The sequence below is a fragment of the Dromiciops gliroides genome, chromosome 4, assembly GCF_019393635.1.
Source record: "Dromiciops gliroides isolate mDroGli1 chromosome 4, mDroGli1.pri, whole genome shotgun sequence".
Classification (NCBI taxonomy): Eukaryota; Metazoa; Chordata; class Mammalia; order Microbiotheria; family Microbiotheriidae; genus Dromiciops; species Dromiciops gliroides.
In genome coordinates this window covers 445785492-445810453 of record NC_057864.1, presented here as the reverse complement: position 1 = coordinate 445810453, position 24962 = coordinate 445785492, and the positions used below count along the sequence as shown (strand labels likewise).

The following is a 24962-nucleotide window of genomic DNA, read 5'->3' as shown; positions in this document are numbered from 1 at the left end:
ATTTACTCTAATAATCTGCCTCTCTCCATCAAAATAAAACAAAATAAAGCCATGACTTTCTAGAAATAGGTGTACCCTGCCTTCTACTCAAGTTCTCTGTAGTTTGATCTGTGGTATGTGCTCCCCCTACCTGTGAGAGAAGAATAATATATTTGTTGCCACAGATATGACTTTAAATGAGGCTATAAAGGGATGAATTTAAGGAACCAGTGGTTCTGTTGGGGAATTCTTACTGCTGTCAATGACTCCCTTGCAAAGCAGCTAATTACATTTAGAAAGGACTTTTGCCTGATAAAATAATTAAAAATAAATAGCTCTCCTTGGAAATGCAAATTGCCCTGCATTAAAGCAACCATGCTGTCTACAGAGGCAGTAAATAGACTGATTCTCTCATCTGTTTGTTACATGAGACTTAAAACTACCTATTCAGCCTGCTGCAACAGTCTCTTGACAGTTTCTGAAGTTCATCTGAGGGACGGATAGTTTTTTTAAATTAAATTTTTTTTCAATCAATGAAAATCTGCCCTCTCCCTTTACTACCCCCTCCAACCCTCACAATGAGAAAGAAAGAAAAACAAAGCCCCTGTTATAAACATGTATAATCAAGCAAAACAAATTCCTGCATTGGCCATGATTTTTTTTTTTTTTAAGTCTTAATCTGTACTGAGTCTGTTATTTTTCTATCAAGAGGAGGAGTAGCATGTTTCATCACGAGTCCTCTGGAATCATAGTTGGTTATTGCAGTCATCAGAATACTTAAGTCTTTCAAAGCTGTTTGTCTTTACAATATTGTTGTTATTGTATAAATGTTTCTCTTGGTTCTGTTCACTTCACTTTGCATCAGTTCATACGATTCTTCCCAAGTTTCTCTGAAACCATCCCTTTCAACATTTATTACAGCATCACATTCAGATACTATAAGTTGTTCAGTCATTTCCCAAATGATAGGCACCCCTTCTGTCTCCAATTCTTTGCCACTGCAAAAAATAGTTGTTATAAATATTTTTGGAAATCTTTAGCTATTATAGTTGGTTTTGTTTAGGAATAATTGGGGAATATAATTTTTAAGGGGCTTTGGTCCCAGTTACTTTGGGAATACTTTTTACTCTGAGGAGTTATTAGGAACCCCAAATCATGACCGTTTCTAGCATCAGGCTCAGTACTTTCCATGTGTTAAATACTGATTGGTTGAGAACAAAGAGTTTAAAGGAATAATATTTGATCTACAAAATTTATTTATTCCCTTAAACTCATGGCTCCATTGGAAGAGGTAAAGGTTGGTGGGTGGTACTGCTGACCATCTTTATTGCCCTGATCTCAGATCTTATTAAGTCACTAAGAATGATACCATTAAGATAAATTTTCTGAGTTCACTCAGTATGTAAAAGGATTATATACAAACCTCCCGGAAAACAAAACAAAATCAGAGACCATTTTTGACTGGCCTTGAGCTACAAGAGAATTTGGTTCACTGGGTTTGTAGTCAAAGGACCTGGGTTCAAATAATGATGCTACTACTTATATCTGTGTAACTTTGGGGAAGTCATTTAATTTCCATTTTGCTTAAAACACAAGGGTATTTGGACCAGTTGTCATCCAAATGACCCTTCTAGCTCCAAATCCTGTGACTAATTTTGAACACTAACCCTTTCCCTTATTCTATCCCTCCCCTAGAATACTCATTGATTAACCAATATTAAGTACCTTCTTTGTAGAGAGGTCAGTCTAATTTGGAGGGGGAAAGGGGAATATAGGACAGCTAGGTGGCACCAGGCCTGAAGTCAGGAAGACTCGTCCTCTGAGTTCAAATCTGGCCTCAGATACCTACTAGCTGTATAACACTGGGAAAATGATTTCACCCTGTTTGCCTCAGTTTCCTAATCTGTAAAATGAGCTGGAGAAGGAAATGGCAAATTATTCCAGTATCTTTGCCAAGAAAACCCCAAAAGGGATCACAGAGAGTCAGACACGACTGAAACAACCAAAAAACAACCAAAAGGGAAATATAAAACAGAATTCTTGCCCTTAGAAAGCTTATGGTTTAGTAGGGGAATCTGAACTCGGTCTATGAGACAAGTAAAGAACACATTTGTATCTTTTTCTTTCTGCTGTGCTAGTTGGGTCCCTTCTTACTGCCACAAGGGCCTGTGAAATTGACAGTGGAGGCTATTGTACAAGGGGAAAAAAATGAGTACAATTAGAGTGATTCAGTCCATATGAGTATTTCCAGACAGGGATTCCTTTCAGCATTCAATTGATTTCATTTTCCTCCTCCTCTGGCTTCTCATCACTCTTAAAGCCATTAAAGTTCAGGATGTTTCCTTCAGTCCCTTTCAAATCCACCCAGAGGGCCTTTCCTTTCAGCACATTAGAGCTCTGTCGAGACACCTTCTTGCCCTTCTTGTGTAAGTAGAGTGTGAAAATGAGGAGGGGGACCAAAATAATAAAGGGATAGATAACCAGGAAGTATAAGAAAAGTGATGATGAGCAGATCCTGGACGAAAATGTGGGCTCTGCAACAAAAAATAAGAAAAACCATCATTGGAGGTGGCAGCTAATTCTTTCCTAGTTCATTTGTATCGATCAGTTAGAAGCAATTCCTGATTTGTTACAAATAGTTAGCTATGAATGGGGGTTAAATAACAGTCCTAAGTCTCTTAAATCATAGAAGATGAATATCGAGGGGATAGCATGTGTAGAAATTGAACCCATTCATCCAAGTAATAATACTCTTTTAACAAAAACATCCCTCTCTCCTCCTGTCCAGCTATTTATCACTACACCAAAAGTCTGGAGAAATCTAGAGCATATCATGGATTCTGGAATTGGGTGAATAACTCAAACAACCACCACTACGGCCACTTCCAGGGAAAGGATAGCTATCATTTGGCCCTAAATCCTGAAGAGTTTTGAAGGTTCTAGTTGTTGGGGGTTTTTAAGATAAAATTTTAGTGACATCTTTTGTTTTTCTGTCACCTCCCTTTCCAATGGAATTCATTCTCTTCTCTACACCTCCATTGTATCCCTGCCTTTCCCCCTTCACCAAGAGCTATCTTAACACAAAGAAAAAGAAGAAGAAAAAAGAAACAATTCAGCAAAATATATTGAAAAAGCATGACATCATATAAAGTGGTCCATGCTTGTAGTCCCTCCACCCTGCAAAGAAGGGTCTGATTGCTCAACTACCATTCCCAGGGCTGCCCTTCAAGATAACAAACTTGTACTGTCAGTTCAGCTGCCCAAAGTAGAGAGCTCAGTCGGTGAAGGCAAAGAAGTTGGGTCAAGGAAATGATAGAAAGATATCCAGAAGACTAATGAGTTAAGCCACTGGCACAGTTGAGAATTACTGAGATGAAATTGTAGGCAAGCCCAGAGGCCATCCTAGCAGGCAGGGAGACAGCAGACAGGGCAGAACTGCAAACATTGGTGGGGGTGGGGTGGGGGTGCCCCCAGAAACAGTGTTCATATCATTCATCAAGAGGCAGGGTTTATGCGAATTAATCAGGAAAGGACACATATTCTAATCTCAAATGCAGTTTTTTATTTGAACATAAAGGTCTTGGAGTTAGAGAATCCCCAAATTGGGGAGCAGGAGGGGCATTTGGCTCAACTTCTCACCCATCTCAGGAAACCCCAATGCAACAAATAGCCTTAACCTGGGGTCCCCAGACCTTGAAGGAGCCCATGGATAGACTTCAGGGGGAGGGGGGCTGTGAGCTTGGAGAGGGCAAATAGACATCTTTATTTTCAATAACCTGTTTGAAGTTGAACATATCCCTCAGTTATTTAAAATACTCTTCTGAGAAGGAGTCCACAGTCTTCATCAGATTGTCAAAGGGATTGATGACACCAAAAAGATTAAGAACTCTAAACCTAAAACATAGATATTAATCCCTGAATTCCCTTTAATTAAAAATTTAAAGTCACTGCTTTGCCTATTAGACTGTAAGCTCCATGAGGGTAGCAGTTGTGCCCAGTAGGGATGGTATTATACATACATAAATACACATACATACATCCACAAATACATACATATGTATGTAGATACATGCATAGTATTATATTGTTGTTTTCTATATATAATATTGTCGTTAGATATATAGTATTGTATATGATGTAATATATAATCCAATTATATAATAGAAAAGTATATATTATGTAATATTTACTATTATATCCTATAACTGGATTATATAATAACACACATTATATATTTATATATGCAATGTTTACATTTCTATTTATCTATGATAAATATATAGAGAAATCTATAATATGTGTTAATATATTTATATAGAACTATACTGTATAAAGATAATATGTATGTAATATATAATAGATAATATTTATTCTGTATGCAAGACTCTGTGCTAGCTGGCAAGGATAAAAATTCTATGGATAGCTCCTCAGATAGGCTGCTAGATATGATAACCCTATATAGGCCTCTGGAAAAACCATTTGAGGCATTCTGTCCATTGAGGCATTCTGTGGGTTGGTAGCCACTTAAAAAGCATGGCTCAGGGGCAGCTAGATGGCACAGTGGATAGAGCACTGGCCCTGGATTCAGGAGTACCTGAGTTCAAATCCGGCCTCAGACACTTAATACTTACTAGCTGTGTGACCCTGGGCAAGTCACTTAACCCCAATTGCCTCACTAAAAAAAAAAAAAAAAAAAAAGCATGGCTCATAGGCTCCCACCAAAGTGTTTTCTTTTTTCAACCAGAGGACAAAGGAAAGAAGACGTTAATCAAGTAATGTAGTAAATAAAGTGACAGGAGAAGATCTACTTGATGTACTTGTAGGGTATAGTCTCCCACATATCCCACCATTAGTGGAGGAAGTATGTGTGACTAGGAACTCACAAGGACACCATATACACAGAGAACAGATGTGGCCAGGGAACATGTATGAAGAAATACATGTCATTAATCCATGTGGGTCAGGGCATACAGGGAGAGGCCAGAACATGTGGACAAGGCAACTTATTCTCCTGACACTTCAGGACCACTGGTGATACCTTCCCATGGCTCATTCCTGAGTAGTTTATCTCTCAACTCCATTGGGAAACTGATGAGTCTCAAACCTGTCAGTGAGTTAGATGGGGTGTCAACCCCAAACACATGGAGACCACCTCTTGGTGCAATGGGAGGATTGTTCCAAGGGCAATGAAGGCAGCTGAAGCACGTGATGTAGAATGCTTAGAACATGGTCAGACATTGAAGACCCTGAAGTCATCTACTACAGCCTGGGCCATGGCCAGTCATCTTGACTTTTGTCTTGCCACTGGACTTGATGAGAGGGAGTGAGGCTTATGGTTTTGTGCAGCTCTGCCTCACTTAAATCCAATTCAGGTGCAAGTCAAGACATGACCTTGTGATATCACTGGTCCTCTTCAAAAAGGACAAACAATAGGAACAGGATATCATGTCTGCCAGGTATCTCCACCAATCTCATTATCCCTCTACTATTAGTTTCTGGGTTTCATTTCTACTGGCTCTTCCGGTTCCTGTCTTCTAAGGCACAGTGACTAAAAAGATTCCAATAAGAATAGGCTGACAAGCTTTTTAAGTCCATAGTCAAGACTATGAGCTACCACAACTAACTAAACAACCAAACAAAAGCCAGGCAAAGTGCCTCCAGGCTAAAACTAAGTTGTGGTTTTTGTGTGTGTGTGTGTGTGTGTGTTTTTTTTATTGCCTGTGTCTGATACTGAATCAAAGCTCAGTCCACTCTTTAACTTGCGGTTAGAAATTCCTTGTAATTTTCATGTCATCCTTTATGGTGATATTGTGCACCAAGAGCCCACTCCAAACAGCTCTGATAAGCCCTCTAGGACTTCACAGGATGTGGAAGCTGAGGCTACAAAGCCTATGGCACTCCCAAGGGCCTTTTGGAATTGGCAGAAAAATGAATTTGAATAAGAAAAAGAAAAGTGTTTTGGTGTTTCTTTGTAAAGAAAGAAAAATCTTTGTCCACCACTCTTCTGGTTCACATCAATCACTTTGGCTTTGGGGTTATATTCTAGCTTCTTTTTCTACATTAAAAAAGACCTGCCAGTCAATAGAGCACTGGCCCTGGATTCAGGAGGACTTGAGTTCAAGTCCAGCCTCAGACACTTGACACTTACTAGCTGTGTGACCCTGGGCAAGTCACTTAACCCCAATTGCCTCACACACACACAAAAAAAAGACCTGCAAAAATGGAAAAACAAATCCAACCCAACCCAGACAGCTCCTATCCTCAAGGAATTTGCATTTTAGCAGGCAATATACAACATATACACAAATAAGTAAATAAAAATAATTTTCAGAAGGAAAGGGCATTAATAACTGGGGTGGAGGTTAAGATCAGGGAAGGCTTAGTAGAGAACAGGTACCTGAATTGAACAGATTGAATGAGGGAACAAATAAATTCAATATCACCTGGAGATAGATGTTACTGTATTATAAAGAAGCAACTGGTTTATAACATCTGAAGATTAAATGAATTTAGGAGTAAGATTTTTCCCTCCCCTCAGGAGGGTGCTGGAGCCTGCTCATTGGAGAGCCAATTGTTAAATTTTCAGTGTGAACATTTATACTTAAGAAATCAGCAAAGGCTACAAATCAGGGCTTGACATTGTTTTATTGATTGTCTAGACTTAAAGAAAGTGATGGAGAAAATGTTAATAAAACAGATCAAACTTAAGTGTGTCCTGCATACTTCTTCCTCCCCTCCCTCTGCCCCCCACCCCAGCCAACTGTTAAACATTTGCCAGCACACCCATTTTCCCTGGTTTTCTCTCTCTATCCCACCCTAAAATCTTTTGTTTCTGGATTTGACAGGGTGAGTAATCATAAAGCCATCTACAACACTGGTTTCTGAATCCTTCCCACCCCTTAAAAAAAAAGTCACTATTTAGTTTTGACTACTGATTGGGAACACATTTAGAAGGGAGCAGGAGGGAGTGCTGAGAAGAGAGGGCTATCAGGGACTTTGGAAAACCAAGAGCAAAATTTTCCCATTTTAAAGCAAATTTACACAAGACAGATTGAAGAGCCAGACGTCGCAGAGCTGGAGGGCCCCTCATTCCCCAGCCAATGCACTTTTACTATGTGGCTTGAGAGACTAAGGATAATATCTAGATTCCATTTCTGTAGTTCTCTTAGGGAGGGGCAAAAGACTATCAAAGAGGGTCCCCCCTTCACCTTTCTGTAATGACTTTAGCAGCAGCAAGAGTAATTGTAGGTGGTGACTATGGTTTTAAAATGGTGATGAATTAAAACTGTGTAGGATCTTAGAGGTGGTGCCATTTTGTATTTGGTGGGGTGGAGCTAATTTAGGTGTGTGTGTGTGTGTGTGTGTGTGTGTGAGAGAGAGAGAGAGAGAGGAGAGAGAGAGAGAGAGAGAGAGAGAGAGAGAGAGAGAGAGAGAGAGAGAGAGAGAGAGAGAGAGAGAGAGAGAGAGTTCTGGTGGCTTTTCTCTACCCTGCAGTTCCATGTTGTACCAGCATCCTCTTTGGCCCTAGAACCCTGAGGTGAGGAATGAGGGGACCACTAGGATCCCAGATTTCTGCCAGAGTTGATTACCTTAATGGGAGAGGCTGTCCTAAAAGGATGGCAATATGCTCTGATCACTGCAGTAATTTGGCGGGTGTTGGAGAAACCGTCAGCTCGGATGCTTCTAAATTACCTCTCTTGAGAGAGCAGGGTTTGCTCCTGCTCCCCCATTCACCATCTGCCTCTCAGGATTAGAATTAGTGACATTCAAAAGTCTTAAAAGGTTTGGCATTTTGATTCAATCGGAGTAAGTGCCCAATACTCAGAGTACAGGGCCTGTGAAAACGGAGCCAAATATGTAATGAGAACACTTCATCAAGAGATTTATTTTGGAGCATTCTCTCAGTCCTGGCCAAAAACATCATGAGGCCGCCTCTTTCTTGATATTACCTCAGCAGTTCTGGTAATGGTCAGAAGGCAGCTGCAAGAATATGGATCAAAGAGGGCCTGCTGAAATTGGGGCCAATTCATAAAGTTCAGGTACCTGTGCGGGGGTCACATTGATGAGTTATCTCCCTAAACCCCAATTTTATGAAAAAACACAAGAGTAAAAGCAGATAATAGTAGTGGAACTGCCTCCCTACTTCAAACACACACATATGCTTTGTTAGCAGTACCTTCACTTGCAAGTATTTTCTCTAGATGAGAGGCTCCAATAGAATATGAGTTCCTTGAGAGTAGAGATTGTTTCATTTGGGGGGTTGTTTTTGTGTTGTTGGTACCTAGCCCATGGTAGGTGTTTAATAAATGCTTATTTTAATGTTTTTTCAATATTCCATGAGCATTTATTAAATGCCTATGTGTCAGGCCTTGTGCAAAGCCCTGTGATAAGGCTAGGGACTGGATCTATGATTTCACTGGTTTAGGGAACCCCTAGGTGAGCAAACTCCTATCAATGCAGGATGGTACCTTCTTCTTAGAGATCTGAACTCGTCCCGGGCATCACAATCTTCCAAAGGCAAAAACAGTAGGGAAAGCATAAACACCCATGGTGACCAGGGAATCCACGTGGAAAGAAAATAACACGGGAAACATATGTGGCCATGGAATGTGCACAGGGAAACATTTGCTAGGACACGACAGCCACTGTACGTCAGAGATGAGACTTGAACCCAGCCCTGTGATACAAAGACAAAAACAAACCTTCCTTCTTCTCAAGGAGCCTATACCAGGACAGCTAAATCAGTGCAAAATACAGAGAAAGTGATTCCAAGGTAATTTAGAGGTAGCATGTGCTCTTGGGTACCTGGGGTGTGGGGAGGGGGTACTAATGCCTTACCTAGGGAGACCTGGAAGGACCTCTCGTAGGAAGGGGCATCCTTGAGCTGAATTTTTTTTTAAGTGAGACAACTGGGGTTAAGTGACTTGCCTAGGGTCACACAGCTAGTAAATGTCAAGTGTCTGAGGCTGGACTTGAACTCAGGTACTCCTGACTCCAGGGCCGGTGCTTTACCCACTGCGCCATCTAGCTGCCCCTCTTGAGCTGAATTTTTAAGAAAGCTTGAAGGAATGCCAAGAGGTATCAGTGAGGAGGGTGCATTCTAGGAATGAGGGATGGCCTCTGCCCAGGGGGTTCTGAACAGGAGATGGGATGTTATATACATGTAACATAGCTAAGTGAGAGCTGGGAAATGGTAACATTGAACTGTTACCGATTGTCATCAGCTATTCAAAGAGGTCCTTAGCTCCCTTTTTATTCCTCTGACTTCCTGAAAGAATCCTGCAGGTTAATTCCCAAGACAGGGATGATTAGATAATTATCAAGAACTAGAGAGAGGAGGGGAGGGAGGCACTCAGGCAGCTGCAGCCTGAGATTCCCCAATGACATTTTCCTGTTTTTATGGAACCATAGATTGGGGGAGGGGGGAGAGTTGGAGGTGGAAGGTCTCCCAGCTCAAACTCAAATCTCACAAAACTGTCACAGACCTTTCTTCTCTCTCCCCTCATTTAGGCCACTTGAATCATCCCAAGGCTCTATGAAGTAGCTCCCAAACTGACCCAACTTAAGCAGAGAATTGTTTGAGGAATTGGCAGGACCACCAAATGCTATATTTGGCCTGGCTTGGGCTGGAATAAGCTGGTACTCACTTGGAGCATGTGCTGGCTTTTGAGGGGGGCAGGGAGAAGAGGGAAAGAGAATGAAAAGGGAAGGAAGAGGCAAAGGGAAGGAGGAGAAAAAAAGGAGAGGGGGAAGGGGCAGGCAGAGAGGCACAGATCTTGTTTGGAGGTCCTGGACCAAAGTGGGAGTTGGAAGACCTCCCCCCGCAAAAAAAAAAGAAAAACCCTGAAAAACACATGTCAAAAGAGCTTCCAGAAGGCATTCAGAATAATATTCTTCTTCAGATGTAATGAAAAAATCACAGTTTATCAAGAGTAGGATGTAAGACCTAATACCTCTCTGCCTCACCTACTTTGAAGAAGGCAAGAACCACATAATTTTTGACACTTTTCTCTCCAATATTTGCCTTTTGAAATGGACTACCCGTTAGTTTTACAGTTATCCCCGGGAGACTAACAGCAGGGGTATATTGTGCAGTGCCTCAGAAGAGGTAGACCTTTTAAGCACAGAGAATTATATTTGCAGTTATTATCCTCTTCCTCCATTGTAAAAACCGCTGTAGGATCTTGGCCCCAGAACATTAAATGTGGAAATATGGAAGGAATGTGTGGAACATCGAGTAATTGTTGGATGGAAGGGAGGTAAGTGGGGAAAAAAAAAAAAGCTGCCTAGCAACCTGGGTGGAGCTGGAGAAAAAACAGGGGAAGAATAAAATCAAAACCAGGTTCTTCTACGTGGGTGTTTGAAGCTCACCTGTCCCAACTGGATGAAAACAGCAGGTTCCAACAATAATCTTTCCCACTTCGGGACACTCAGCAAAGCTGGTTGGTGTCCTCCCAAACTCCTTCTATCTCTCCTTCTCTCTCCTCCTTACTCACAATTAACCACTTTCATTCATCCCTCATAGAACACATCTGCTACCTCTCTGGGGCTATTTCCTCATCACTTGGCAGTTTTCCAGTCCAGTTAGGACCCCCGCCCCCATTCATTACATTTTCTTTTCACCCTATGTACTACAGCAAGTTGCTCTTCCTGTCCTGAATCCATTTTACCCTGTGTCTGGAATCAAATAAAAATGATTTCTTACTACTGAGTAATGCTTATATTGGTGGAGAGGAGTCATTGTACACTGGAATGACTTTCTGGGTAAGGTGGAAAACTCACCTTCTCCAGGAAATCTTTAAAAATAAGTTGTAGTGAACTCACTATTTGACAAAAAACTGTGGAGAAAACTGGAAGAGAGTATGGCAGAAACAAGGCATAGACCAGCATCTTGTACTATACACAAAAATAAGGTCAAAATGGGTACATGAATTAGACATAAAGGGTGATACCATAGGCAAATTAGGAGAGGAATAGTTTACCTCTTAGATATGGAGAGAAGAATTTATGACCAAATAAGAGATAGAAAATGTTATGAAAATGCAAAATGGATCATTTTGATTAGATTAATTTGATTTGATTAGTTAATTTGATTACATTCTGTTTTGTACAAACAGAAGCAATGCAGCCAAGATTAGAAGGAAATCAGAAAGCTGGAAAACAATTTTTACAGCCAGTGTTTCTGATAAATGCCTCATTTCTAAAATATTTAGGGAATGAAATCAAATTTATAAGAATATAAGTCATTCCCCAATTGAGAAATGGTCAAAGGATATGAACAGGCAATTTTCAAATGAAGAAATCAAAGCTATCTATTGCCATATGAAAAAATGCTCTAAATCATTATTGATTGGAGATGCAAATTAAAACAACTCTGAGGTACCACCTCACACCTGGTTAATATGACAAAAGAAAATAATAAATATTGGAGAAGCTGTGGGAAAATTGGAACACTAATGCATTGTTGGTGGAGTTGTAAAGTGATCCAGCCATTCTGGAGAGCAATGTGGAACTATGCCCAAAGGACTATGGCACTGTGCCTACCCTTTGAACCAATAATACTACTACTAGGTCTGTATGCCAAAGAGATCATAAAAAGGGGGAAAGGATCCACATGTACAAAAATATTTATAGCAGATCTCTTTGTGGTCGCAAAAAATTGGAAATGAAGGAGATGCCCATCAATTGGGAAGTGGCTGAACAAGTTGTAGTATATGAGTGTAAAGGAATACTATTGTGCTATAAGAAATGATGAGCAAGCAGATTTCAGAAAACCCTGGAAAGACTTAAGTGGACTGATGCTGAGTGAAGTGAGCAGAACCAGGAGAACATTGTACACAGTAAAAACAACGTTGTATGATGATCAACTGTGATAGATTTATCTATTCCCAGCAAGACAATGATCCAAGACAATTCCTAACGACTCACGATGGAAAATGCTCTCCACATCCAGAGAAAAGAACTGTGAAATCTGATTGCAGATTGAACCATACTATTTCTACTCTTTTTTTTTCTTTTTTAAGGTTTTTCCCTTTTGTTCTGATTCTTCATTTACAACATGACTAATGCAGAAATATGTTTACTGTGTTTGTACATATGTAATCTATATAAGATTGCTTTCTGTCTTGGGGAGGGGGAGGGAAGAGATGGAGGGAGAAAAATTTGGAACTCAAAATTTTATAAAAACAAATATTTGAAAACTATCTTTACATGTAACTGGAAAAAAATAAAATTCTATTAAGATTTTTTTTTAAAAGTTGTAATTTCCTAAAAAAAGCAACTCAAATGAATATCCCTTTTGACCCAGCAGATCCCACTGCTAAATAAATACCCCAAGATGATAAAGGATGAAAAGAATAGTCTCATATTTATAGTAGCATTTTCTATAGCAAAAAACTAGAAATAAGGTAGATACCCATCTACTGGGGAATGGTGAAAACAAGATGTGGTTCCATGAATATCATCAAGTATTATATGCTCTAAGAAAGGATAAATACAGGAAAGATTTCTAAGAACTGATACAAAGTAAAATAAGCAAAACCAGGAAAATAATAAATACGATAATAATGTAAATGTGAAAGAACACTAACAATAAGACCACTGAAACAGAATGTTGTAAAATTATAAAAACCAAGCTTGGTACCCAAGAAGTAAGAGGAAACACCTTTCTCCTTTCTTGGCAGAGGTGGGGGAGTATGAATGTGAAATATTATATATAACATGGGACTTGGACCCTGCAGAGGTTTTTACAATGGAGGAAAAGGATGATAACTATAAACACAATTTCTATGTGCTTAAAAGGTCTACTTCTTCTGAGGCATTGTACAATGTACTCCCACTGATAACTTTTTGGTGAACATTTTTTCTTAATTCTTTGTTATAAGGCTGTTTGGCCAGGCACTAGTGCCAAGGTGAAATGACTAATTAGCAGTATTGCACAACTGCTTAAAATGTTAGCCTCTCACCTAATTGTAACCATAGTTATGGGTTTGGTTATTAAAAGCTGTTTGTCATTCTGTTAATGTATGCTTTGAGACTTTTATACTTAGCATTTATCTCTGTGTAAAAATAAACTAGGCAACCAGGTGGTGCAAGTGGCTAGAAAGCTGGGCCTGGAGTCAGGAGAACCTGAGTTCAAATTTGGCTTTAGACACTTATTAGCTGTTTGACCCTGGGCAAGTCATATAACTGTGTTTGCCTCAGTGTTCTCATCTGTAAAATGATCAGGAGATGGAAATGCCAAACCTCTACGGTGTCTTTGCCAAGAAAACCCCAAATGGGATCATGAAGAGTCAGATGCAACTGAAGAACAGCTGAGCAATAGCAACAAATCTAGACACGTTTCTGATGGGACTAGTTTTGAGAGGGACAAGAGAGAACTCACCAGGCAGCATTCAATACAGAGGCTGCCAGAGTCAGCCAGGGCTTGTTTCAGTAGCTAATGTTTTATACAATTCACCTGTGATTGTTATTTGGGAAAATTTTACTCCTTTCCAGTCTGCATTCACAATTCTGTGTCCTGGAGCACAGCCATGGAAGAGAAGCTCAATGAGACTTCTGTAAGGAAAGGAGGCCAAGGCTAGAGATAGCAATTTGTTGAGCCGATACAAGGCTGAAAAGAAGAGAAATCCTAAAAGAGGTTTTGTCTATGAGAAGGGCTAGGCCTAAGGATTGAATGGAATATGTAGTTTATAGTACATGTAATTAATGTTTCTGCTTCTGCTGTGTATTTACCAATCTAATTAAACTATGTAGTTAAATTATGGTCCTAAGGTAGATAAATGAAGTAAAAGGAAGAATAGAGAAGGGAAGGGGCCTAGTGAAGAACTGTGGGTAGGGGTCAAAGTGAGAAACACTGACTCATTCTCCTAGATATGACTTCCAGAAGATATTAGAATGGGGTGGAGTTTAGATGATTGCTAGGAATACACCCCCTGGGTCCTGACTATTTACACAACTCAGATGACTCTTATTTGTTAATGGTTCTTAAATACAGATGAGAAAACTGAGGTCAACAGAGGCCGATGAAAACTCAAACTCTGCCCCTCAGATCCCAAGTCCAGATAGGTGAGCTTTCTCCTTGCCTTGGTGGAACCAGGGCATCATCCCTTCTGTTCTCTGACCCTCTTCCTTTTTGCTCCACTGGAAGACTCTGCTCCCAGGCCCTTGGGATCTGACCAGTGAACTGTCACCTTATCTTAACTCAATAGCAGTTTTAGCAAACCACTGTTCTTATCATTTTCAAACTATGCTATATCATGGCAGTTACCCTTATCTCTTCTCACCCCCAGTCTGTCTTCCCTTTGTATGGATCTTCCTTATTAGAGTATCAGCTCCCCAAGGGTAGGACTGGTTTTTTGTTTTGTTTTGTCTTGTTTTTGCGGGGCAATGGGGGTTAAGTGACTTGCCCAGGGTCACACAGCTAGTAAATGTCAAGTGTCTGAGGCCTGATTTGAACTCAGGTCCTCCTGAATCCAGGGTCAGTGCTTTATCCACTGCACCATCTAGCTGCCCCGGGACTGTTTTTGTATCCTCGAATGCTTAGCACATTGCTTGGCATACAGAAAGCATTTAACGGTTATTCAATCAATCAGTCACTTAATCTGTTTATTCTTTCCTAAGGTCACACAAATAGTAACAGAGACAAGATTCAAATGTCTACATAGAAGCCTATAATATAACAAAGGGGGTGAGGGGGTAGCTAGGTGGTATGGTGGATAGCGCACTAGTCCTGTGGTCAAGAGGACCTGAGTTCAGTCACTTATCTGTGTAACCTCAGTATATATTTGTGAGAATCAGGGTTCCACCCCCTGCTGAGAAAGACATTGTGAGAACCAGGGCAGCACCACCCTAAGGAGAAAGCACGTGACTAGCCTCCAGAAGTTACATCTATTCATAGAACCGCCTGTAAGTCACGTCAATTAATGCTACCAGCCAATTAGCTTGGAGCTGTGTGTGGGGACCGCCCCTCTTGAGGTCCACAGAGAGCTTCTACTTGAGGAGAATGGGGGATCTTGCTTTTCCATTGGAGTTCTCACTGGCAGCGGCAGGACCAGGGTAGCTAGGCTTTTTCTTTCTGCACTCCACATGTTCTTCCTCTCTCTTTTGCTAACTTCTCATATACTTTAACAAATGCTTAATGCCCAAAAACTGGTGCTATAAGCTTCTAATTTAAGGCGACCACCCATTAGATTTTAGTCATAACAGATTTTTAAACATCAACAATATTACTTACTTGTGTAACTCCTATACATACATATGTATACATATATAAAATATACATATATGTATATATGTACACACATATAATATATACATAGATACATATACAGATAGACAAATACATACACAATACATAGACAGAAAGATAGATACATAAATAGATAGATAAAGATTTTGAGTGCTAAAGGAACAGAACAAACAACCTTCATAGAATCTACTAAGTGTGATCTTTTGGGACTTTATGCTGGCTTGGACCCCTAACGTCTTGACCATCTTTATTATGCAGCATGTGAAGCTTCAACCATGAGCTCTACTCCATGCACTGACTCCCAAAAGCACCCTCCCTCATTGCATCTGTCTTTTGCTTTTTCTTCATCTGGAATTTGGGTCAACACACACACACACACACACACACACACACACACACACCCCTACCAACCTTAAGCAACCAGTAATTTACCATTTGATGCATTGTTTAGACTTGGTCACAGGGATAGAGAGCTACATGTGGAGTCAGGAAGTCCTGAGTCTACACCTGGCCTCAGATACCACTTACTAGTGGTATGTTCCTGAGCAAGTCATGTAACCTCTCTCTATCTCATTTTCTTCAGCTATAAAATGGGTATAATAATAGAATCTACCTCCTAGAGTTGTTGTGAGGGTCAAATGAGAGAGTATTTATAAAGCACTTGGCATAGTGGCTGGCATACAGTAAGTGCTTAATAAATGATGATTTCCTTCCTTTCACAGAAACAAACACTAGGCAGCTGTGATCTTATGAGTTCCCCTTTTCCCTCTAATCCTTATTACTAAGAATAATAAAACTGGACTTCTGGTACCCTCAGAAACACCTTTACCCAAGTTCACAAAGGCACCCCCAACCATCCAGGTAGGATGGTTAACCCTTTGTTACCTGAAGGGAGCACCCTGAGCAGCGTATGTCCTGACACATCAGCTGTCTGGCTCACCCATTTGCTGGGATTTGCATAGAGTTGCCATTCCTCCATCTTGCACCAGTACATTCCACTATTCACCATCTCCACACTTCGAAGTTTCAAGACAAAATCTCCAGTGGATGAGCGGTAGCAATGCAGCTTTCCCCCATGTTCCTCCTTCTCATAGTTCAGGACACCATCATAGTGCATTTCCACCAGCCTTGTAACTTCAGAATGCTCTTGCTTAAAGAACCAAACTACGGAGAAAAGGGATGTTGAGGAGCCAGGGCTCTCCAGACTGCAGTTGATGGTTACATCTCTGTGCTCAAGAGTACTCTCCGTGTGATTTATTTTCATGACATTTAGCTTACTTCCTGGGAGACAAAGAAGATGAGACCAAAATGAAGGAGGCACAAATTTTTTTTTTAAGATCAGTCCTTAGGATCTTAAATCTTAAAGTCCTAAGATTTTTAAGATCACTGAATGAGGACTGAAATTCCTCTTTGGGAATTATTTGCATCATCCTAACATCTTGGGGGCTCAGTTTCCTCAATTATAAGTGAGGAACTTGGGCTAGTGGATCTATAACATCTTTTACCAACTCAGAAAGGATGTTTTCTCATTTTCCTACTCTCTTTACCTTTTTCATCTCATTTATTCCCATGGCCTCGATGGTCCATTCTGAGAAGATGATGCCTAAATCTGTATACCTATCTTTTCTCACTGCTTGCTCCACGTATGTTAGGATAGTGGCATGGAACAATGGAAGGGGCTTTGGATTTAGAATCAGAGACCCTGGATTAGAACTCCAGCTTTTCCCTTTATGTATGACTTAGGGTGAGTCACATCATCTCTCCAGCTAAGTTTCCTTCATCTGGAAAATGAGGGAGGTCAGAACATGATCCCCAGGATCCCCTCAAGCTCAAAAATCTATGATCTACTCTAAAACACAGAAGCAAATAGCTAAATTGTACCTGGGTATATTTAAGGCCCCATATAACTGATTATGTGGAAATGGGGAACAAAGACAAGGAATATCTTTTTGGTAGACATGGTAGGATAAATAGGACTCAAAAAAGGGTAGGAAGTAAAGAGGTGAATTTCTCTGAAACTATCCCTTTTCCTTCTACCCAGCTCCATTCTGCATTTCCCTCTTGCCTCTGATCTTATGCCTCAAAATATACAATATTCATAACATAGTCTAAGCCTTTTTATCTCTTAGTGAATAATTCTTATCTAGGAATACTCTTCTCTTTTTGAGTTTATAAACAAGCACACAGATGAAAAATCCATGATAAAATGATAATCCTAGGTAGAATTAATCATCTGATCTATTACCTTGATTTGTATGTTTATTTGGAGCTATTTATTTAGTAGCTTAAGAGACCATTTTGATTTTCGCCTAAACTTTAATACTTTCCATACCCTAGATTTCAATGGTATGAGGGCGCCCTGCACAAATGGGCATCACAGACACTACATGTTTAATACCTTTACTAAAGCACACCATTTATTCATCTTCTACAGTTGCAGTGGCTGAAAAAAAAAGCTGGATCACCCAAGAGCCAACCTTCTGGGCACATGTCTCTACATAGTCCTTTACTACATGTAATGGCTAATCTGTTTGGTAGGACACTCTAGGATCTGTACTCCACTGGTATTGCCCTTGAGAATCCACCTCCACTCTTCAGTGGAGTTTTGTCTTTTGAACACCTAATAAGTGACTCACCTAGAGATAAAAGAATTGCTCACTTGATTGGTTTCAACCAATGCTGGTACCACATGACAACACCCACCCATTAAAAAAAAAACCCACTGATGGGAAAAGAAATGCCAATGCAGTTGGGGTGATAATTATTTGCTGATGACTTAGATATTATAGGCAGTTAGTGAGCTTTGTATGTGAGATATTAATGTAATTTTAGCTGCAAGACTTAAGGAAACCAGGGATAATTTACCTATAGGCTTAAGTCTTAATTCTGTCTTTCCAGATTTCTTTTCCCCAAGCTTAGACCAAGAGCCATTTATGGACCATAACCATTCCTCCACAGTGCAATAATATGTCCCCTGGTCACTGTTATCGGCATTCAGAATGTGAAGCTGAAACAGGTCCTTTGAAACCTTTTCACTGTGAAATTTCTGTTTCCGCTTTAGAGTGTGAAGATAGTCACCATATTTGACAATGTCATCTTGATCAGTTCTCAGGATCTCTAGCCAGGATGCTTCTTGAGAGAGGGGGTAATAGTACCAAGTGACACTAAGTTGAGTCTTTCCCTTAGTTTGTGATAAGATTTTACATTTGATTTCAGTTTCCGTGTTGATGGAGAGCTCTTGAATTTGATTGACTGATTCCACCATCAGTTGACTCTCTAAATGAAAGGAAGAGTGATTCCTGTTATTTTTCTATCATGATGGCACTTCATGACACACTTTGGGCTCATAGTTCACATTCACATGATGGCTTTAAGGATCAAAAAGACCATTCTACATATTATCTTTTGGATCAACTGAGACCATATGCAAAGTACCTTTCAAACTTTTAAGTGCTATATCAAGGCTAGCTATTATTATCTTCACAACAACCCCATAAGAGAGAGAAAATTGATCACTCCATTTCTATAGTTTTAATTTTTATTGATACCTTTTAGTTTTATCACCTCCATTTTAGTTTATCACCTCCATTTCTGAATATAACCCTTTCCTTTTTTCTCCCCATTGAGTTATTCCTTGTAACATAAATATAGAAAAAATAAAGAGCAATTTAGTAAAAACTAACCCTCACACACCACCACTTCTGTTACTACCTCTGTGACCTTGGCAAGTGACTTCACCTCTATGGCCTCAGTTTCCTTACTTGTAAAATAAAGGAATTAGAGTAGGTCTCTCTCAGCTCTAAACTGATAATAATACAAATTGTGTCTGACACTATACCACACCCAGAGTACTCAGGCTCTGCCAAAAGAAAAAGGAGGGGGCGGGGAGGGAAGTACATTTTTTCATCTTCTCTCTGGGGCCAAGCTCAGTTATAATTATACAGCATTCAGCCTTGTTTTGTTCTTTCCATTTACCTTATTGTCATCATTATTTATATTATTTTCTTGTTTCTGATTATATTACTCTGTATAGAAATATTGCATAAATATAATCTGTATAAATATACTTTATTTTATACTTAACATGCTTTATACTCTGCATAGAAATGTATTTGACCTAATATTCCCAAGTCATGTAAATCTTCTCATGATTCTCTGAATTCTTCATATTTATCATTCCTTATGGCACTGTAATATCCCATTACATTCATGTATTCACCATATGTTTAACCATTCTTTAATCAATGAATATGATAGCCATAACCATAATACTAATTTTACATAACAATCAATCCATCAATAAATATTTATTAGTACCTACTATGTGCCAGGAAGGGCAGCTAGGTGGTACAGGGGATAGAGTGGAATCAGGAAGACCTGAATTCAAATCTGGCCTCAGACACTTACTAGCTGTGTGACCCTGGGCAAGTCACTTAACTCTGCCTCAATTTCATCATCTGTAAAATAGCTGAAGAAGGAAATTACAAACCACTATAGTATCTTTGCCAAGAAAACCCCAAGTGGGGGTCACAAAGAGTGAGACACAACTAAACAACAATAACAAGATCTGCTAGGCATTATGCTAAGCACTGGAAATACAAAAAGAGGCAAAACACAGTCCTGGTCCTCAAGGAGCTTACACTCTATTAGATATTAGATATGATAAAACCTAGGTTCTGAACAGTTGAGTGACTTGCTTGTGGTCACATGACTAGTAGGTATTAGAGATGAAGTTTGAATTTAGATATTTCCTGACCTCAAGCCTAGGATCCTTCCACTTTACCCATGTTTCCTCTTGTTTACTGGAAGAAAGGCAGCTGAACGCAGCAAAGACACCTCATTCTGTCCAGGTTGCTTCTGAGTTCCTCATAAATTTGTTTATTAAGATAAATTCTCGGGGCAGCTAGGTGGCGCAGTGGATAGAGCACCGGCCCTGGAGTCAGGAGTACCTGAGTTCAAATCCGGCCTCAGACACTTAACACACACTTACTAGCTGTGTGACCCTGGGCAAGTCACTTAACCCCAATTGCCTCACTAAAAAAAAAAAAAAAAAAAAAAAAAAAAAGATAAATTCTCTTACCTTTAACTGTGCACAGACCGAGGGAAGTTGTATATGAGGGTTTTTTGCCCCTGCACATTTGCATATGGGCTACTTAGAAGGAACTCTACATGTGAGAGTCAGCTGTCAATCATCTCTGAGAAGTTTGTCTGCTTTGCCATAAATAAACCATGGCAAATCTTGTTTCAAACTTCTCGCTAACACTCTACTTACTTAACTCCTTCCAGGCCAACCTTGTAGATCACTACTTGTTCTCAGGCCAAGTGAGATTTTAAAAACCAGAAAGGCTTATGTTGTGAAAGAGAGAGAGAGAAAGAGAGAGACAGCAACAGAGAGACAGACAGAGACAGAGAGCAGAGACAGAGACAGACACACAAACACAGAGGAAGAGAGAGAGAGAGAGAGAGAGAGAGAGAGAGAGAGAGAGAGAGAGAGAGAGAGAGAGAGAGAGAGAGAGAGAGAGAAAGAGGGAGGGAGGGAGGGAGGGAGGGAGAGAGTCCCTCTGCTCAGACTGTGTTGTGCCTTGCACTGAGAGGTGATCCATCTTTCTCTAGAATAGGGCAGAGAACAATTAAGAATGCAGGTGGGGAAGCTGGTTAAGGAAGAAGAAAAATTTTCCATTTCTTCCTAATTCAGTTCTTGACATCATTGCTTTATTATTTGGTTAAAGTTGTGTGAATTCCCAGAACATTGCACACAGCCAATTTTAAATATAAGCACAAAAATGTATCTTAAAGCCAAATACACATGCTTTTTGGCTTATCCACACAATTCCTTTGCTTCTAGAATAAAGGACATGCATGCAAACTACATGGTACATTTGGGGGGAGGGGGCGGAGAACAGTGCATAATTTCATTTTTCCAACTTAACATAATAAGACAACTGCTAATAAGAAAAGGAATTCATTTCAACTGAAGTTTACCTGGAAAAGTAATATTTATCCCCAGTGGGTGAGAGATGACCAATGCTGATCTCCTGGCTGGGCCATGGGTATATTGCGTCTCTCTCTGGTAGGCTTCCACTTTACACTGGTATATTCCAGTGTCTTCTTCTGTGGCATCATAGATAAGCAGTTGAGAACCAGAAGAAGACTGTGACACCTTGATTTTCTTTTTCAACTGCTGTTGGGAGTGGCCCCATTGAATGGTGCCATTCCAAGTGACTGTGACTAGTTGCTGATAATCTAACGCTCCCCGGGGCTGAAACTGCCAGGTTACTGTTATTGGCACCATCAGGGCTGAGTACTTAGAATGGATGATGCAGGACAAGGTGAAGGTGTCGCTTATTCTGACCTTGGGTTGGCGGCTAAGCAGAGTCACGCCTAAACCTGAATCTGCAGTTAAAAACAAGAAACACATTCCCAGGACAGTTACAAGATGGAAACACAGCAGGTTCGTCCTTTCCTAGCTGTCACTGCTGCATATTCAACCCCATGTGCTCATACCCATACAGCGAGTTGCTGTATATTGTCAGGCTGAAATCACTCTAAATTTATACTTTCTATACAGGCTGGCTCTTTCCTAAAGCTGCTGACAGTTGATGCAGCCAATGGAGACTTTCCTCCAGACTGCTTCTTAGGCATTTACTCAAGGGCAGAATGATCCAGTCCTCCAATCTGTCCCTCTAAATTCACAACTCCATGCTGTCCAGTAGTCTAATAGCTGCTCCATCCAAGGGATGAGGGGGGATGGGGTTGATTCTGCTAACTACTCACCCTTAGCTCTCACTGTCAGTGTGGGGAGCTCTCAGCTGTCGTGAATTCCCAACATACTTGTCCTGTGGTGATTCCAGGAGGAAGGAACAATTTTTGACCCTTAAAAGCTTAACTCAAGTGTCATGATTTGATATCTGTTTCAAGGATCACTAAATTTTACAGATGTGGTGGCCTAAGATTACACTTTGTGACATGGAGCACATTTCCACCCACACCTCAATCCTTTCCGCTGTAAATGATTTGACCATCCCATTAAACCAGATTCCCTCGGGGAAATAACATCACTCAAGTGCTATTTTCTTACTGAGGAACTATTCCGTAGAAAGGAATTAGACTTCTTGCTTGGTCCCAGAGGACATAACTGGGAACAGAGGGCGAAAGGTGTAAACAGGCAAATTTAAGCTTGATGTGAGGGAAAAACTTACTAACAATTGGAGATATACAAAAGGGCTGCGGAAGGAGGCAGTGGGCTACCCTTCACTGAAGTTCTTTAAGCATGAATCAGATGAGCACTTGTCCAGAATATATTATAATAAGTAATATTATCTATTATAATAACATGTTATGTTAAATAGGATAATAATGTTACATTATAATATGTAATATCACATAACTACATATTATAATATATCTATCTAAATATGTCAAAGAGAACCATATTCTATAATTATATAATTAATAATATGTCATATAATAATATAATATCAATGAATTTCAAATTAATTTTCAGAATATAATTTTATGTCATGGATTTATAATTAATAATTCCTTAAATGATATTATAATATAAATAATATATTATACAATTATTGTATATTAAGTGTTTGATATGTTAGATATAATATGATATACTGTATTGTAGAAATTATGTTATATAGAATGATTTTGTTAAATATAACTTATATAATATAATAATACAGAACATATTATAAGGAGAGGATTCTTGTTTCAGTGTGGGTTGGACTTAGATCACTAAGGTCCCCTCTAGCTCGAATTTTCTGCAATTCTGTGAAATGGAAGATAAGCAAAGGATCTGATTGACTTACTCAGAGAGTTTACTGTGACTAAAGTCTTCTGAGTCCAGCTCAGACCTCCATCCTTGTTCTGAAACTCTGTCACTTTGCATTCATATGTCCCTCCATCCGTCGTCAAGGTGTTGAAGATTTCCAGTCGGAATGTGGCTGCATTCTCTTTCTCCAACCTTATACCGCCGTAGTTGCTTCGGTCTTTGTAGGAAGGACCCACTTGCACAGTACCATCTTTTCCCAGGCTTCCTAGGAGCTCTGGTTTCTGCAGGTTGACTGGAATATGCCACCATTTGACAGACAGAGGATGTTCTGCTCCATTCAACTTACAGCGAAAAATTAGGGCCTCTCCCTCCCATATCGATCTCTTTCCATTCTCCGTAGATAGTTCCATATTTTTTGCTGTGGATTTTATTTGTAAGAATCACTTTGCTATTTCATTAAGCAAATAAAAACTTCCATCATTCTATAGCTGGTGAAATCCTCCTTAATTTAGATTCTAATATTTTGAATTTATTGTCCTGACTATTGTCATTAATTGATTTCACAAAAACATGATGTTAAGAGAAACAATATTATTAAGGGACAGTTATTCCCATAGGAAGAATGCTACAAATAGGACAGTAAGTTGACCCAGACTGGAGGGAGTTAATATCCTAGGAGCTAAAGTATGAGTTTGGATTACCACCAATTATCTAATTAGCAACTTGGGCAATCAATCTGAATTAATTATAGCTTTCTCTCCCTCCCTTCTTACTTGTTCCATTGTTTTTATTTGTCCCTTCCTGCCTATATTTGGGTTTTTTTTGGTTGTTGTTGGTTTTTTAGTGAGGCAGTTGGGGTTAAGTGACTTGCCCAGGGTCACACAGCTAGTAAGTGTTAAGTGTCTGAGGCTGGATTTGAACTCAGGTACTCCTGACTCCAGGGCCGGTGCTCTATCCACTGCACCATCTAGCTGCCCCCTGCCTATATTTGTGTTCTTGTATAGAGTAAGTGAGGATAGCTAGATGGTACAGTGGATAGAATACTGGGCCTAGAATCAGGAAGACTCCTCTTCCTGAGTTCAAATGTGGCCTCAGACACTTACTAGCTGTGTGACCCTGGACAAGTCACTTCACCCTGTTTGCCTCAGTTTCCTCATCTGTAAAATTGAGCTGGAGAAGGAACTGACAAACTGCTCCAATATCTTTGCCAAGAAAACTCCTAATGGGGCCACAAAGAGTCAGACACAACTGAAATGAACAACAATAGAGGGAACATGTACATCCTGATATTATGGCTTCTCAGAGTCACATAGACTAGTGACTTGGATAAAGGCATAGATGATAGGTTTACCAAATTTGTAGATGGTGCAAAACTGGGAGCAAGAGCAAATACATTGAATGACAGAATCGGAGTCACAAAAGGTATCAACAGGTTAGAATAACGGACAGAGGTTAACAAAGTTAAACTTAATAGGGATAAATGTAAACTCTAGGATTAGGGTTAAAAGAACTCAACTGTTCAAGTACAAGATGGAGGAAATGGGGTTGGAGAGAAATTTAGGTGAAAAAGACATGGGTGTTTTTAGTGGACCACAGGCTCAGTATGCATCGACCAGGTAATGTGGCAACCACAAGCGATCATGTGATCATCTTAGGCTGCCTGAGAGGAAATGTAGCATCTAGAGTGACAGAGGTAATGATCCTTTTTTGTTTTGACCTAATTAAGCCACATCTTGATTTTCATTTCTGGAAGCCAGCTTTTAGAAGAGACATCAACATTGACAAGCTGGCTCACAGTCAGAAAAGGAAGACCACTATGGTGAGGGGGCTTGGAACCTTGCCATATGAGCATCAGTTAAAGGAATCATGGATGCTTAGTCTAGAGAATAGAAGATTCAAGGTGGTGTATGACAGCTGCCTTCAGTATGTGAAATACCACATGGAAGAGGG

General features: G+C 39.9%; 1 protein-coding gene across 1 annotated transcript in view; it reads right to left on the bottom strand.

Annotated features, from left to right (window-relative positions):
* Positions 1 to 2029: 2029 nt before the first annotated feature.
* Positions 2030 to 24962, bottom strand: part of CD101 (CD101 molecule) — a 50042-nt gene continuing 27109 nt past the window's right edge. The window contains exons 5-9 of the mRNA XM_043962958.1: positions 23050 to 23430; positions 21212 to 21622; positions 18095 to 18505; positions 16115 to 16510; positions 2030 to 2513 (exon numbers count right to left, since the gene is read on the bottom strand). Coding sequence (XP_043818893.1) covers positions 2251 to 2513; positions 16115 to 16510; positions 18095 to 18505; positions 21212 to 21622; positions 23050 to 23430 — 1862 coding nt within the window. The 3' untranslated portion in view covers positions 2030 to 2250. The remainder of the gene's footprint in view (positions 2514 to 16114; positions 16511 to 18094; positions 18506 to 21211; positions 21623 to 23049; positions 23431 to 24962) is intronic.